The 17,638-nt window shown below is 41.8% G+C and overlaps 2 protein-coding genes and 3 non-coding genes across 6 annotated transcripts; all 5 read right to left on the reverse strand.

Annotated features, from left to right (window-relative positions):
* Window positions 1-1,615: 1,615 nt before the first annotated feature.
* Window positions 1,616-4,574, reverse strand: LOC118398308 (40S ribosomal protein S5). Its single transcript, XM_035793516.2, has 6 exons — window positions 4,425-4,574; window positions 3,511-3,620; window positions 3,031-3,240; window positions 2,424-2,552; window positions 1,977-2,075; window positions 1,616-1,792 (listed from the first exon to the last, which is right to left on the reverse strand). Coding segments are annotated over exons 1-6 (618 nt in total). The 5' UTR covers window positions 4,426-4,574; the 3' UTR covers window positions 1,616-1,723.
* On the reverse strand, window positions 2,163-2,293 carry LOC118398906 (small nucleolar RNA SNORA3/SNORA45 family). The gene has a single exon (XR_004828727.1). It is a non-coding gene; the product is annotated as a small nucleolar RNA SNORA3/SNORA45 family (small nucleolar RNA).
* LOC118398904 (small nucleolar RNA SNORA65) lies at window positions 2,735-2,862 on the reverse strand. Its single transcript, XR_004828725.1, has one exon. It is a non-coding gene; the product is annotated as a small nucleolar RNA SNORA65 (small nucleolar RNA).
* LOC118398905 (small nucleolar RNA SNORA3/SNORA45 family) lies at window positions 3,320-3,451 on the reverse strand. Its single transcript, XR_004828726.1, has one exon. It is a non-coding gene; the product is annotated as a small nucleolar RNA SNORA3/SNORA45 family (small nucleolar RNA).
* A 5,141-nt stretch (window positions 4,575-9,715) lies between the features above and the next one.
* Window positions 9,716-17,203, reverse strand: LOC118398309 (lysosomal thioesterase PPT2-A-like). Of its 2 annotated transcripts, none has more exons than XM_035793517.2 (8): window positions 16,693-17,203; window positions 13,345-13,498; window positions 12,364-12,459; window positions 12,121-12,228; window positions 11,902-11,985; window positions 11,573-11,657; window positions 10,993-11,047; window positions 9,716-10,881 (listed from the first exon to the last, which is right to left on the reverse strand). In XM_035793517.2, the coding sequence occupies exons 1-8, from the start codon at window positions 16,867-16,869 to the stop codon at window positions 10,738-10,740; spliced, it is 903 nt and encodes a 300-aa protein (XP_035649410.1). In that variant the 5' UTR covers window positions 16,870-17,203; the 3' UTR covers window positions 9,716-10,737. The 2 variants fall into 2 exon arrangements, with proteins under 2 accessions (XP_035649410.1, XP_035649411.1); XM_035793518.2 differs by having other exon boundaries at window positions 10,733-10,881; window positions 11,573-11,682.
* Window positions 17,204-17,638: the final 435 nt, after the last annotated feature.

Below are 17,638 nucleotides of genomic sequence, written 5' to 3' on the forward strand. Positions count from 1 at the left end.
AAGTAGGCTGTTTTGTTGCGGCCATAGAAGGGACGTGCCACCTCAACATTTTACAATTTGAGTGGTAAACTTGCAATGGTTGCCGGTCCTGAATTGAATGGATTCCATATCTATGGTTTTATCGACCTTCCGCAAATTTCTAAATACAATCACAGATAAAAAGTAGTTTGGAGAGCAAATGCCTCGTACTAAAAAGACGAATCTCTCATTTTCTCAAATCAATATTTTGCGAACACGGAGGCGCAGCGAGAGGTTTTACTAATTCAACAATCTGTCCGCACGAAAATAACTAGCCGATTTTTGTATGGGTCTCGAATCTATTTTTTGTATTATTTGCTACGCGAGGCTTATTTCAGAGTAGAATTTTGGTAATGCGGAAGTTGTTACGAGTGTACTGTGATGCACGTGACTTCCCGGTAATTTTGAGAAGAAAAAAAAAACACCTTAAGTATAGCGTCTCTTCCGGTTAAATATAGGGGGTTGACGTCAATACCACTAATCGAATATTCAAAAATGGTACTCAATTAACGAGCGTTATCCACCAATCCAAAGAGTAGGCGGAAGGAAGTTTATACAGCACACCATACGTGAAAAAATAATCCCTAGTACCTCTCGCCAACGTCATTGTATAATATTAGGCGGCAACAAAGACAACTAAAAAAACATGTTTGTATTTTCATTGGCTTGGGCTATCTGTTGCATAACCACGATGTTGTATCTCAGTGTCAGAGTAGCCAATCAGTAAAACGTGGGGCATAATTTAAAAAAAACATCGTCTCCAGTCATGTAGGCTAAAGTAGATTTGAAGGAAATTAAACAACTCTGCTCAACTGTAGGCCTATGCCACCACGCAAATGTGATAGATGCATGTAAGGCTTTATTGTAAAGGGGATTATAAATGCACGTTTGTTGGATTAGAACACAGGTGAAACCTAAAATGCAGATTTGGAAGGTCTGCTTTTGAATGTATCCTGCCACCAGGCCTGGCTGCGTGCTTTATATAGATAGGTATGAATAATATTTTGTTATATTCTTTGTCATACCCCCAAGGACATAACGACTGATTTGTGGAATTGTACACACTAAAATGAATGTCCTGATGGTTGAGATAACGGTCAAATGAATAAGCCCAAGGAAGGAACGATTTCAGAAGTCCCCTTCAACAATTTCCATCATTACAGTTGACTTGTTCCTGTGGATTAACCACGGCCCAAATTGGAAAGGCCTATGGAGTGAAACACTGACAGTTGTTCATAATGTCAAAAACATAACTGAGGGTTGTACACGATTGCTCAACACCTCCAGACCATGATATAGCAACTTGGAACAAACTGGCATTGTTTGAGTCACAGTACCCGGGATTTGTACTTTGTTGCAAAGTCCTCATTGGTGATAAAACATTGCCACTGGCCTACTCCCCATTAGACTACAAATCAGTAGTATGCAATTAAGACACTGCATTGATTTCTATAGTTCAACTACCTACATAATTAAAACAAGAACTCAATTTGTACTCAAATTCAGCGTTTTAGTGTAGCCTTTGTATGTGATGTTTAGAACTTTGTATTTAGTAGAGCAAATACATTTTAAACCTTTGACTAATTTCTCAACCCAGTCATGTATTGATGCCTTTATAAGTATGCATTTTACTAAACACCATACCACATTAAACAAATGAAGTTCAAATTTATTTCCTCGTTTTTTTTCTTCTAGAAAGCAAACTTTAACGGTTGGACTTGGCGACTCTCTCCAACTCATCCTTCTTCTTGATGGCGTAGGAGTTAGAAGAACCCTGAGACAAAACATTCAATACACTGATCAAAACCAAATAAATTGACATGAGAACTAGTAAAAAAGCACCCCCTAACATAACAGCACACTAGAAAAACATGAACATTATGAAAACTGCAGACTGGTTCAGAACCAAATGTTAAGTACTGAAACAGAATTTGAGACTACACTTTAAACAGTCTCACCTTAGCAGCGTTGATCAGTTCATCGGCGAGGCACTCAGCGATGGTCTTGATGTTCCTGAAAGCAGCTTCTCTTGCTCCAGTGCAGAGCAGCCAGATTGCCTGACAAAACACGGAGGGCAGACATGAACAACACAGAACATAAATAAACTACGTTATGAATCTACACAAAACAAGTCAAATTGGACATTCTGTATCTGAGCTGGTGATTGGCTGGGCCACAAGAGACTACAGCCAATGAATAGGCAAAGACGTTCACTCTGCGAGCACTCTAGCATACCAGGACAATAAGTTTGTAAAGACGTGACTCTAGCCTCAAGTACACAAATGACAAGTCTTTCATATTGCTGTTACTTCACTTGTGACAGCCTAGATTTTTGGCAGTGAAACAAGTGGCAGCATACACAGGCACTGAGTTGGAGAGCAGAATGTGCAGGCAGTCTACTTTACCTGGTTGACTCTACGCAGAGGGGACACGTCCACAGCCTGCCTCCTCACAGTACCAGCACGACCAATACGGGTGGAGTCCTCACGGGGTCCGCTGTTGATAATGGCATTGACCAGCACCTGCAGGGGGTTCTGGGGGGGCAGAGGAGAGACAAGGTCAACCACCACAACTGTAAACCATATTCAGGGGTACAAATCACAGGGAAAGCCACTTACAGCCTACATTTGAGACATCCAGCTGACTGAACTAAAATTGGAGTGATAACTAACAGGAGAGTAGGCATGGACTTAAAGCATTAGAAGTTCCATGTGGTGTGTGTTCCAGGCCTTTCGGCACAGAGTTGCCCATTTGTTTAGGCAGTACTGCTTCCTAGAGCTGGGTCCATCTGAGCCTCCACTGGATTATACTCAGGTCACTGAAACAGACCGGCATAGTGGCGGGAGACTGACAGGCATGGAGTTTAAGGCAAAGACTGCATTTCAAACGGCACCCTATTCCCCAATTAGTACATTACTTTTGACCAAGGACCACAGTAATGCACTATAAAGGGAACGGGTTGCTATTTGGGATGAAAAAAACAATGTTGGTTCAGGTAGAGATGGTACATACCTCGCCAGTGAGCAGGTGGATGATCTCAAAGGCATGCTTAACGATGCGACAGGTCATCAGCTTCTTGCCGTTGTTGCGGCCGTGCATCATCATGGAGTTTGTGAGACGCTCCACAATGGGGCACTGGGCCTTTCGGAAACGCTTGGCAGCATAACGGCCTCCAGAGTGTGGCAGGTACTTAGCATACTTCTCCTTCACGGCAATGTAATCCTGAGGTGAACCAAAAAGCATAAATATTAGTTCCCGTCCCAAGAATTTAGGTTTGAATGTCCAGGTTAAGGGAATACATACATATTTCTGAGCTGGTGATTGACTGGGACACAAGAGACTACAGCCAATGAATATGCAAAGAATTTTACTATGCGAGCACTCTAGCACACCAGGACAATGAGGGTTGTAAAGACGTGACTCTAGCCTCGCTTACACAAATAACAAATTAGTGCCTAGAAGGGTCACCAGTCAAACATTGAAATGCTTCACCTGCAGTGAGATGTCATTGATCTGAACATCGTCGGTACTCCATTTCCCAAAGAGCTTGATTTCTGGCGTTTCAGCCACTGCTGGGGCAGTCTCCCACGACTCTGAAGTCACTGGAGAGAATCATAATATTTGGTCAGGTAATACTGATGATTTAATTATGAGATTCAAGGTACCACGCGCGCAATGTCTGGCCACAGATCCCACAAGGCAAAAGGCCTTGTAATAATGGTATTCTACATTAATCAATGACATTAACACATCATGATCAACTTATTCGTTGATTGCAAGAGTAAACACCACGAAGGAATTTCTGCCACTGCTGCCAACACACGAATAGTTAGTTAACGTTAACGGTTACTAGTGATGTTGGCAACGTGGGTTAGGTTACACATGGACCGCATAAATGCAGGTGTAAACAACTACCTGTAATTAACTAGTAGGAATATAAAATAAACAGACCATGCAAATGAGTCTACACTCTAGGCCCAAAAGCCTATCAGCTCGAGTCTACCAACGAGCGGGAGCTAGTTAGCTACAGTAACGTTATAATTTCACCAGCCAACGTCAAATTGTGAGCAAAAGTACAATATATTTCAAGTAGCCATGTGTTAAACAGCAAACTAGATATATTGTAAAGCAACATCATGCGCTGAGTGATCCCGCGAGGAAGCTAAACGTGTAGCTAGCGAGACATTCGTGTTGCACATGTGCTAGCATCACGCTAACAATCTTCGCCTGATGAAATCATTTGAGCACGGAGCAAACATTCAGACTCTTTAAAAACAACTTTGAACTAAAAATTGTGATATACTTTTGACGCAAAGGCGAACGAGTAATGTTACACGTATGTTGGTTTGACATTGTGCTCTTTCGTGCAATTTTGGGCATGAAAATCGTATATTCTTTTCACTCACTTGTCTGCCGTTCTGTACCACACTTCTCAGAGACGTAAAAGGGCCTGGTGAGGTTGCCTCATGCAGATATCCAGCAAGGCGGAAATGAAGCAAAAGTATCCGGATTGCACGGCTTTTATGGAACTTTAGTTCCATGGTAGAAATTTCATCTCCGATATTAACATGAATTATGGAAATGTAATGACAACTGAAATTGGAGTATATCATTTCCCTGACGTGTTTTACATAAACCCTCATATTGAAGTTATTGATGTGATGATCCACATATGTTTCAATTAAAATAATAGGTCCTACTAAATTTAGATGGCGCAAGGATAGTACACTGAACAAAAATATAAACGCAACATGTAAAGTGTTGGTGCCATGTTTCATGAGCTGAAATAAAAGATCCCAAATGCATAAAAGGGATATTTCCCCTCGAATCTTGTACAAACATTTGTTTACATCCCGGTTAGTGGGCATTTCTCCTATGCCAAGATATTCCATCCCCCTGACAGGTGTGGCATACGTGTGTGGCAGGTGCACCTTGTGCTGGGGAGAAAAAAAGGCCAGTAAAATGTGCAGTTTTGTCACGCAACACAATGCCACAGATGTCTCAAGTTGAGGGAACTTGCAATTGGAATGCTGACTGCAGGAAAGTCCACCAAAGCTGTTGCCAGAGAATTTCATGTTAATTTCTCTACCACGCTTCCAACGTAATTTCAGAGAATTTAGCAGTAGGTCCAAACCAGCCTCACAACTGCAGACCACGCCAACCCTGAACCTCCAGTCTGCTTTTTCACCTGCCGGAAAGCTTATGAAACTGTGGGTTTGCACAATCATAGAATTTCTGCACAAACTGTCAGAAACCATCTCAGGGAAGCTCATCTCCGTGCTTGTCATCCTCACCTAGGTCTTGGCCTGACTGCAGTCTGGCATTGTAACCAATTTCAGTAGGCAAGTGCTCACCTTCAATTGCCACGCTAGGGAAGTATGCTCTTCACGAATTCATCCCAGTTTCAACTGTACCGTGCAGATTTTCTGATGTCAATGTTGAACAGAGTGCCCCTTGGTAGTGGTGGGATTATTGTCTGGGCATGTATAAACTATAGACAATGAAAACAATAGCATTTTATCGATTGCAATTTGAATGCACAGAGATACTGTGATGAAAGGTCCATTGTCTTGCAATTCATCTAATTAATCATGTTTCAGCATGATCAGTGGCGACCAGTGATTCAGGGCAGGTGGGGCAGAGCCCCACATGTTTTGAGCCCCACACGTTTTGCCCAAAAAGGAAATGGTGGGGAAAGCAAGCAGAGAATACGAAGCGTTGCACCATGATTGGCTCAGTGTTCTGTCACTCATGGGGACACTAAAATCCCCTCCAAGTCTAAGGGAAGACTTTAAAAATTCTAGCCCCTTGGGTGCTGCCATTGAGGGACGTTAGAAGTACCCATCCATGCCTAAGTTCAAACTCAGTGCCTCTTTGCTTGACATCATGGGAAAATCAGCCAAAGTCAGCCAAACAGCCAAGACCTCCACAAGTCTTGTTCATCCTTGTGAGAAATGTTCAAACACCTAAATATATCACGCTCATCTATACAAACAATAGTACGCAAGTATAAACACCATGGGACCACACAGACGTCATACCGCTCAGGAAGGAGACGCATTCTGTCTCCTAGAGGTTAACGTATTTTGGTGGGAAAAGTGCAAATCAATCCCAGAACAACAGCAAATGACCTTGTGAAGATGCTAGAGGAAACAGGTACAAAAGTATCTATATCCACAGTAAAACGAGTCCTATATCGACATAATCTGAAAGACCGCTCAACAAGGAAGAAGCCACTTCTCCAAAACCGGCATAAAGCCAGATTACGGTTTGCAACTGCACATGGGGACAAAGATTGTACTATTTGGAGAAATGTCCTCTGGTCTGATGAAACAAAAATGAAACTGTTTGGCCATAATGACCATCGTTATGTTTGGAGGAAAAAGGGGGAGGCTTGCAAGCCGAAGAACACCATCCCAACCGTGAAGCACGGGGGTGGCAGCATCATGTTGTGGGTGTGCTTTGCTGCAGGAGGAACTGGTGCACTTCACAAAATAGATGACATCATGAGGTAGGAAAAGTATGTGGATATATTGAAGCAACATCAAGGCATCAGTCAGGAAGTTGAAGCTTTGTTGCAAATTGGTCTTCCAAACGGACAATGACCCCAAGCATACTTCTAAAGTTGTGGCAAAATGGCTTAAGGACAACAAAGTCAAGGTATTGGAGTGGCCATCACAAAGCCCTGACCTCAATCCCATAGAAATGTTGTGGATAGAAAAGGTGTGTGCGAGCAAGGAGGCCTACAAACCTGACTCAGTCACATCAGCTCTGTCAGGAGGAATGGGTCAAAATTCACCCAACTTGTTGTGGAAGGCTACCTGAAACGTTTGACCCAAGTTTAACAATTTAAAGGCAATGCTACCAAATACTAATTGAGTGCGTGTAAACTTCTGACCCACTGTGAATGTGAAATAAATAAAAACTGAAATAAAAATCACTATTATTCTGACATTTCACATTAAAATAAAGTGGTTATCCTAACTGACCTAAAACTGGGAATTTTTACTAGGATTAAATGTCAGGAATTGTGAAAAACTGAGTTTAAATGTATTTGGCTAAGGTGTATGTAAACTTCTGACTTCAACTGTATGTACAGTAGCTTTGATTGGACTGATCATGTCAACATCATACTTTCATAATCTTAGCTAGTCATCATCATGAATCAAGTCGACAATTTACTGGCAAATCCTTTTTAATCCTTATATGAAGAGGAATTATAGATAAAACATCAGTGCTCATCGACCATTGGACATAAACATTCCACAACAAGTTGGAAATGGCTAATTCAACAATAAGTGGTTTGGAAGGAATCAGTGGTTAACTGCAAGCATGGCAAAGCAATCACTAGCCTGCTATTCAGAGGAGTGGGTGTGTGGTCCAAGTCTGGGTTTATGGGTCTCTTTTCCAAGCTTAAAAGGATAAATATTCAATATTGGCCATGCTGTAAATGAAGCATGATTTGTCCCACGCTCAAAACAACTAACTCGGAACTGTGAAAATTTGACTTCAAGACAACTGGGAATTCCGAAAAAAATTAGCTCTGACTGGGAAATACGTTTTGAACGGTCATCCAACTAGGAATTGTAAGTTGGGAACTCGGGCCTCTTTCTAGAGCTGTGACCTGAAGATCAATGACATCATCATGAATCGACCTTGCTTATTTCCGAGTTCCCAGTTGTCTTGAAAGTACCATATATCCAGAGAATGACAGACTTTGATGACAAAATTTACCCACGAAGGAACACCGTGCCACCTTCCTGTTCAAGTGAGCACAGCACAACAAGGTGAATCCAAAAATGTCTTGTATGCTGCAGCATAAATTATATAATATGCCAGGGAGATATGTATACTGTAGCTAAGAAAGTAATACTAAGTGTCTGTTGTGTAGTAAGCTGTTAGTAGCCCATGTGCTTCACCCTAATAATTTGGTCTATTTACCCCTCTTAATTTCACTTACTGTTCTGACTTGGTGGTGCACATGTAGCCTATAACCTGTTTTAAATCAATCTAATCATTGAATATTGTAAGTTTTAATTGTATGCCCCCTTTATTTATCCTACGGTTTTGACTTGTACAGGGAGAATACTAAGAACGGCCCATGTTCTGAATTCTGTCGCTATACATTTCAAATGTGCCAAACAAATAGTTATATTGACTACGTCTGTCCTCGCTCGCTCATTGTCTTAATCGAAATTACGGATTGCCTCTTATCCGCTTGTCGTCCCCCTTATGCCACAGTTCATTAGAAACCACATTTGTTTAAGCAAGTCAGCCATATCAGCTATGTTTCTTTAAAAGGCAGTAAATGAGGCTGAATTAACAGTTTCACTGCCAGACAAGGCTCCACTGTCAGCCAGGTGTAGCAGTGGTAAGACGTTGGGACAGCTTTGTGTAGGCACTTACAGTTTGTGGGAACCGTTTGTCACCATTATAATGCAGTGAATGTATTGTGTAGTGGCTTTGCTGGCATGCATCCCACTTTTTTTTGTGGGGGGGGGCACCAAGATTTACATGCTAAAATTGCCACTGCGCATGATAATGCACGGCCGATGTCGCAAGGATCTGTATACAACTCCTGGAAGCTGAAAATGTCCCAGTTCTTCAATGGCCTGCATACTCACCAGACATGTCAAAAGGCCTTGCATTGGCCAAGCAGAGGCTTTTACACTGGGTTGTGGACATCCTCACTCAGGCCTACAAAGGAGAAGGGCTCCCTGGTCCCAGAAGGTGTGATATGTCACTCGGCCAGAAGTGGTGCCTCAATCAGAGCTGCGCTGAATGACATCCACCTGAATGAGATAGGCAGACCTGCTACAATCAGGGCAACTCTAGTCCTCAGGGGCCTGATTGGTGTCACACTTTTTCTCCATCCCTAGCAAACACAGCTGATTAATCAAATTGCATTCTAAACTGAAGATCGTGATTAGTTGACTATTTGAGTCAGGTTAGCTGGGGCAACACTGTGACAACAATCAGGCCCCGAGGACTGGAATTGCCACATGGGCATCACCCTGCACGCTCTCAATATTTTACAAGGTCAACGTTGCATCCTGCCACAGCGGTTTAATATAATATGAACCGCGGGGGAACATCCTCCCAAGCGGTCACGCCACCAGTGTAACTTTAATATGAATTACTCGACCATACTTTCCACCGTAGTGACCGTCTTCCAGGTATTCGTAGAATCAGAGTTACATTCGTAACTTCCGGTCACACTGGTTTTCTGATCCACGCCCCTACTTTTCAAACATGTTTTATGGTATCTGTGACCAATAGTTTTATATATTTTTTACATTTAACTAGGCAAGTCAGCCTGGACTCGAACCAGACTGTAGTGACGCCTCTTGCGCTGAGATGCAGTGCCTTAGACCGCTGCGCCACTTGGAGTCTTAAATATATATCTGTATTCCCAGCCATGTGAAATCCATAGATTAGGGCCTAGCGAATTTATTTAAATCGACTGATATCCTTATATGAACTAACTCAGTAAAATTGTTGCATTCATATTTTTGTTCAATGTATTTAAAAAGTCATTTTGCATAAAGATATTGAAAAAAAATCTTTCACTTTCATCCATAGCCATGGGATGTATCCTCCCCCCACCAAATTAGTGCATTAAACCTTTACTCCTGTATGAGTGGAGAAAATTTTAAATTCCCTTAGAAGCAGAACATAAACCAAGAAGACACACACATAATATTGCAATGTCAACTTTACAAATATTTTACAAGCTATAGCAATCCCTCGTACCTGACAGTCTCATTTCTAGTTACAATTTTAATCTTTGTGCAATGCTTTCTATCTTACTTCACAATGTAACAGAGTACTTTCACTATAGTCCCACAGGCAATCCCCCTTTTCATACAACCATAAGAAAACACCCATAACAGTATAACAAACAGTTGAGTTAAAAATAAAACATTCCCTTTGACAAAAACAGAAATAGGCTTCTGATCAAACCTGAGATATCTAAATGCAACGAGAGGCACAGGTATGTCACATACATTATGTTCAAGACAGGGAAATAACACTCTTTACACTTCTCCCTTTCCATACATTCCTAAACCCTCTTTCCTTTCTAATCATTTCTTGTCTCCAGTATCTCTTCCCTTTTTTTCCCTTCCACTCCACCTTTTTAGCACCATCACTGTAGGCAGTGTGTCATAACACTTCGGTTTGGAGACATATAAAAATGGAACACTGAGACACATGGCTAACACTCAAAAAACACAAGGCATGATTTCTACTGCAGCGGTCTGCCGGGTAGCTTAGCAACAGCAACGACCACCATAAGGGCTTTCTTTATAGGTTAAAAAGACAAAGACATTTGTTACCAGCTATAACCAATGGTAAAAGTCACTCGAGTAAAGAGATGAACTGGGCAGTGGGTCTGAAAATGAACAGGACTTCACTCAGTCAGGCACTGTAAATGTAAATGTTGTGTGGTACTTTCTTAGGTATGTATAGGTAAAGCAGACATGGATACACATGTAACAGTATGTACACGTGGGTTTTTAGTGTAATGATGACGGTATGTTTTGAATCATTCTCACAAACTTAAGAACATGAGGAGTAGTTCACAATGTAGTGCAGACAGAGTTAAACTCATATTTCCACTGTGTGAATCACACTGCAGCAGTAAAACTGTGTGCTTCACTGTAAAGATTGTATGAAATATGACTGTTCTTGTAATGCTGTTTGGTGGAGTAGTCGGCACTAAACGAGCCACTTCTCAATGCAGGTGTTGAACACAGTGTCATTGGAGTGCCACTTGACGTGCTCTACTCCAGCCATTGAGCACAGGAACAGGTCCCCACGAGCGTTTAGGGTCTTCAGGCCAAACACATCTCTCAAATATAGCTAGGAAAGGGAGGAGACAAATGTAAGGAATCATTATAAGAATATAGCATATAGCATCAAGATGGAATCTTGTCATAATTATGCAAAAACATGGTCTAAAATAATACTTACATCCTGGTCCTTTATCTCAACGACAGTCTCGTTGTCATTGTAAAATCCAAACTGACTAAAGAGCAAAAAAGAAACCAAGATACCATATATCAAGCAGATAGAATGGAAACAATGCTTTACCAGAATATACAGAGCATACCAAACATTGGGAACACCTAACACACAAGGGGTCGAAAGCGTTCCACAGGGATGCAGGACCACGTTGACTCCAATGCTTCCGACAGTGGTGTGAAGTTGGCTGGATGTCCTTTGGCTGGTGGACCATTCTTGATACACACTGAAAACTGTCAAGCTTGAAAATCCAGCAGCACCTACTACCATACCCCGTTCAAAGACAAATCTTGTGTCTTGCCCATTCACCTTCTGAATGGCACACACACATTCCATGTCTCAAAGCTTAAAAATCCTTCTTAAACCAGTCTCTTCATCTACACTGATTGAAGTGGACTTAACAAGTGACATCAATAAGGGATCATAGCTTTCACCTGGATTCACCTGGTCAGCCCATGTCATGGAAAGAGCAGGTGTTTTTTTTAAACATTTTGTATACTCTAGGAAAGAGGAAGGATGAACTATTCACCTGGACTGCCAGGGTGTGATGACTCCATCGTCTGGCCCCCCAATTAAGACCAGCTTCTTGATACGTAGGAAGTTCTTTTTCCACACTGAATGAGAAAGAATATGTCCTAACTATATAATATAATTGTAATTACTGACATAACAAAATACACATAACAACAATACTGTACAATGACCAAAAGGTTCCTATAAAATGCAGAGTACGACAACCAATGACAACGTTGACTCAGCAGCAATAGAGTAGACAGTAACACTTCTCTGAAATAGTGGATGAATATACAACCCACAACAAAGGGGACCGACAAGATTCACATTAGCAGCGTTGCTGACCTGTTGAATTAGGATTTGACCTCTCACTGTTCAATAAAGCCAGATAATCACTGCCGTTCACATACATGTCTGTGTGATGGGGGTCTGCAAGAGAGAACAAACAGTTTAGTCAAACAACTTTTCACCACGACCAAAGACCCTCAATATATCCACAGTGACTCCTTGGGAACCCTACGAGGGAAGGTTGAGGAACGTACATTTTGTCCTAAACACACTCACCTTTCCAGTAGTTGCAGATGGATATCCTCTGGCCCACTCCAGTGTAGCAGAAATGAAACAGATTGGACTTCATGAACTGGGGGAAGAGGTACTTTAGGTAGTCTGTGTCTGAACAGAAACACAAGTTAGTTTAATTCAGGCATCAGCACATACTAGCACAGAACTTCAATGTATCATGTTTCAAACAATCACGTTGGCTGTTGCGCACAAAGATCAAGTTGATGATTTATAACGAACTCACACCTCCATACTGTCCAGCCTGAGGCGAGGACAAAGAGATGAAGGAGTGGACATTGTGATTAGGGAGAGTAGACAGGATCCCTCTGCAAATCAGTCCACCTGTAACAGAACAAGGGTGAATAGTGGTGTGGAGGCTGTGCTTTGGCAAAGTGGGTGGGATTATATCCTGCCTGTTTGGCCCTGTCCAGGAGTATTGTCGGATAGGACCACAGTGTCTCCCGACACCCTCCTCTCTCAGCCTCCAGTATTTATACTGCAGTAGTTTGTGTCAGGAGGCTAGGGTCAGTCTGTTATATCTGGAGTATTTCTCCTGTCTTATCCGGTGTCCTGTGTGAATTTAAGTATGCTCTCTCTAATTCTCTCTCAGAGGACCTGAGCCTAGGACCATGCCTGATGACTCCTTGCTGTCCCCAGTCCACCTGGCCGTGCTGCTGCTCCAGTTTAAACTTTTCTTCCTGCGGATGTGGAACTCTGACCTGTTGACCGGACGTGCTACCTGTCCCAGACCTGCTGTTTTCAACTCTCTAGAGACAGCAGGAGCGGTAGAGATACTCTCAATGATCGGCTATGAAAAGCCAACTGACATTTACTCCTGAGGTGCTGACCTGTTGTACCCTCGACAACCACTGTGATTATTATTATTATTATTATTATTACTTGACCCTGCTGGTCATCTATGAACATTTGAACATCTTGGCCATGTTCTGTTAAAATCTCCACCCGGCACAGCCAGAAGAGGACTGGTCACCCCTCATAGCCTGGTTCCTATCTAGGTTTCTTCCTAGGTTCTGGCCTTTCTAGGGAGTTTTTCCTAGCCACCGTGCTTCTACACCTGCATTGAGTGCTGTTTGGGGTTGTAGGCTGGGTTTCTGTACAGCACTTTGTGACATCAGCTGATGTAAGGGCTTTATAAATACATTTGATTGATTGAATATAAAGCTGTATTAAAAGAAGATTCAGCATAACACAGAGTCACACACACACCTTGAGAGTAGCAGATGAAGTGCACCCCATCTGCAGCATTTTGCATGATGGGATAGATGGCTTCCTTGAAGCCCTCCACTTGTTTCCATAGTGGCTGTAAGCTGGAGCTGCGGTCAAAGAGGTCGATGACTGACACATTGGTTCCTGGGTGAGACTGTCAGAAGAAGAGGATGGGACAGATTAGAGCACTATAAGCATAGAATTAGAATATACAAATCCTAATTTGGGGCGGCAGTGTAGCCTAGTGGTTAGAGTGTTGGACTAGTAACCGAAAGGTTGCAAGTTCGAATCCCCGAGCTGACAAGGTACAAATCTGTCGTTCTGCCCCTGAACAGGCAGTTAACCCACTTGACTATAACAAAGATAGGTTTATTTGGAAGGCTATAAACCTAGGATTGTCAGAGAAGATGACAAATTAGTCAATACATGAAGTAAAATGTCTCAACTGATTTCAGCATTTCTTATGCAAAAACTCAACCCAGCCAGCAGTTTTGAAAGTGGTGCTCACAAGCCAAAAGTGTTCAGTTTTTTGTGCACTAGGTTCCAGGTGGAACCCTGTGTGGAAAGGGTTCTATATGGAAACGAAAATGGGTTCTTCAAACGCTTCTTGTATGATATGAAATGTCCTGCAAGTTAAAAAAATATATAAATAATCAAGACTTAAAGCTGAAATGTGTAACTTTTTGGGCGACCTGACCAAATTCAGTTCTAGATATGTAATTCTCATTGAAGGCAAGTCTAAGTGGTAGATATGTTCTATGTGCGCTGTTTCTATGCTTCCAGTTCTTAAGTTTAATTTAAGTCTTTTACTTTCAGTTTTGTACACCAGCTTTAAACAACTGAAAATACAAACAACTTTAGTAATGGAAAAGACTACCATCTACACTGCTGTGACCAATGATTTTCTACACGTTTGTTGTCACAAACTGAAATTAGGCAAATGATTCGAATTTTAGCAACCAGGAAACGGCAGAACGTTTTCTGCATATTGCAGCTTAAGTCAACTTTGAATAAGACCAGAATTGAAACTGTACAGCCTACGGACTTTGTTTGATGTCAGTCTTCATTGGAGACTACCTGTGCGGGGGGACATCTGCATGATGGTGCTGCTGGCAGGCTTAAATAATAAAATGTCCAATCAAGTTATTTTTGTTCGCCGTCACAATTTACCATAAGGCAGGGTTCACCAACAGGCGGCCTTGTGGGACGAATTTTCCCACGGGTGATTTTATTTGTCACGCCAACCTTTCTGAATTGAATGAATTGTTGGATATAAGACTAAAAACACCAGAAAATCAGCCCTTCCTGATTTACATTTTGGAAATCTGTTCCAAGCTATTCCCACCCATAAGAGAGATATGTGATCGTATAGGAAATTAGAAATTATGTTTGTGTCAAATATTATATCCGTTTGGGCTTCTTGGAGTTAATTTGAAGTTTGATTGTCCCAGGTACATTGTGTAATTTACTGACAGTCCTTAACTAATCCCATAGAGATATTGAATGTCAAACCAAATTGACCATGAGCATTATGATCGGGTCGGTTTTAGCTGCAATCCTAATTGATGAAAATAAACCCAACCCATGGAAAACTGCTACGTACCCTCCATTCCATGTCTTACTATAGTCTTGCAAATCTCTGTTTTGGACGAGGCTGATTTTATTACAAATGATCCCATCTACACTTTGTAATACATTTTGACACTAGAATAAATGTTTGACTCATATCCATGCCACATAGGCCATTTTAAAAACGAGAAGTTGCTTTTTAGGGGCAATCCCTCTAAAAAAAGAGCCCCCCCCCCAAAAAAGCAATTAAAAATCAAATTTAGGCTGTAACAAAATGTGGAATAACTCAAGGGGTATGAATACTTTCTGAAGGCACTGTATGCGATGTGACTTCCACAGGATGAGGCTGATTCAGGTGTCAATTATAGGGAGATGTCCTTTGCTGGGTTGAGTGACACTGTGCCACTCGGTTATATTTTGTGGTCGGAGAAATGAGTTGGTTCCCCTAAAGTGATCTGTTGAAGTCAAGAGTTTGTCTGAGCCTTTTGTTACTTCAGCAGACACGTTCTTTGCCACAGTAGAGGTGGTTGGGGTTCCTCAGCAGGGTGGTATAGAACAAGGCCTGCACACTGTTCTAATCTGGTTTCCGCTCAGGTTATGGATGCATCATTGCAACCTGAATGGTCCTCAATGATGTCACCATTGCCCTTGATTCTAAGAATTGTTGTGCTGCTATTTTTATTGACTTGGCCAAAGCTTTTGATACGGTAGACCATTCCATTCTTGTGAGCCGACTAAGGAGTATTCGTGTCTCGGAGGGGTCTTTAGCCTGGTTTGCTAACAACCCCTCAAAGAGTGCAGTGTATAAAGTCAGAAAATCTGCTATCTCAGCCACTGCCTGTCACCAAGGGAGTACCCAAAGGCTCAATCCTAGGCCCCACGCTCTTCTCAATTCACATCAACAACATAGCTCAGGCAGTAGGAAACCCTCTCATCCATTTATATGCAGATGTTAGTATTATACTCAACTGGCCCCTCCCCGGATTTTGTGTTAAATGCTCTACAACAAAGCTTTCTTTGTGTCCAACAAGCTTTCTCTACCCATAACTTGTTCTGAACACCTCATGTGGTTTGGTAAGAAGAATGCCCCTCTCTCCACAGGTGTGATTACTATCTCTATCTCTGAGGGTTTAGAGCTTGAGGTAGTCACCTCATACACTTGGGAGTATGGCTAGATGGTACACTGTCCTTCTCTCAGCACATATCAAAGCCGCAGGCTAAAGTTAAATATAAACTTGGTTCCCTCTATCCTAATCGCTCCTCTTTCACCCCAGTTGCCAAACTAACCCTGATTCAGATGACCAAGTAAAAGTAGCAAAGGCAACATTATGTCAAGAATCTGGCAACAAACAACAGCCTATTTCAGTAGTATTCATGAAGAGCTCAGCTGATATGACCGGCGACAAACGTTGATTTCATTAGAACATCGCCTTCATAGAAGAACAATGTGACACTTATGTAACAGTCCCAGAGAGATTGGAAACACTGATGCGACCGAAATTATTATAAAAAAACACGGTTTCGTGCCATTCAAGCAGATCACAGGCATGTTTGACGAGTAAATTTAAGCGCGGGCCCAGGTTACAGCAGCACAATGGAAACCCTAATACAAACAAGTTATAGTTTAAGATACTGATATGGGTCTTAGACATGTTACAATCTATATAATCCAGCCTGCCATATCTGTTCCGTTATTACATAGCCTAACAGGCGTTTATTATCACCCATATCCAATCTTTCTTGACTTATATTTGTGTTGGTATATTTTTATGCACTAACCTGATTGATGAAGCGAAGCAACTCCACAAATACCCCGGAGCTGTCGAACAAACCATGGACTATGACCACTGGTTTGTACCCGATGACTGTAGCAACAAGGCAGGCACCAAACAGTGTCCACAACAGCCTCGTCACCCCGCTCTTCCTCCGACTAGAGACGGCAGAGGGCCCTTTCATAGTTATTCTAACAAAACATTAAATCGCGGTAAAAACCAGATAATACTAAAATATCGTACACTGTACACAATCTGCCCGACACCGTACTCCGGTTAAAATCGTGCTTGGTTTAGGGGAATTCCTGTTTCTTTAGACAATTTTGCAAATAAATAGGTCCTACATAAAATTGCCATCTCATGTGCTACTCTTTACTCTCGTTCCTTTTCTTAAATCGTGTTTTTAAAAAAATTAACACCCTTGCGAAATCTCTGCATTTAGCCTCTGCATATAACAGGTGTTCAGACACAACGCCACTTAATATTTGCTTGGGGGTTTGTTTGTTCCGGTTCTTGATCAAAACCCGACACCGCGCAGTAAGTCATTTCCGGTTTCGATAGCTTCTCAAAGGAGCCGCCTGCCCCAACCCTGGCCCCAACTATCCTAGAAAGAAAAATAACACCGACACAGAAAAAGGCCGCATGCACCTTTTCCCAAAATAACACAATTAGGACGGCAACATTTATTGTAAACAAGTGTGTAGCTCACAGTCAATACATACTCAAATGATAATTCAAGTGCATACGGCCTGGTCATCATACCAAAATACAACTATTGAATGTGTAGCTCAGTTACTATTTTGCTCACCCACAACATTACATCTTCACACAGTATTTACATTTACAATGGGCATTACTGTAGTGGAGTAATAATTATCATATACAGTACCAGTCAAAAGTTTGGACACAAATCAAATCAAATTTTATTTGTCACATACACATGGTTAGCAGAT

This window comes from Oncorhynchus keta, chromosome 19 (assembly GCF_023373465.1).
Source record: "Oncorhynchus keta strain PuntledgeMale-10-30-2019 chromosome 19, Oket_V2, whole genome shotgun sequence".
In the NCBI taxonomy this organism is placed as follows: Eukaryota; Metazoa; Chordata; class Actinopteri; order Salmoniformes; family Salmonidae; genus Oncorhynchus; species Oncorhynchus keta.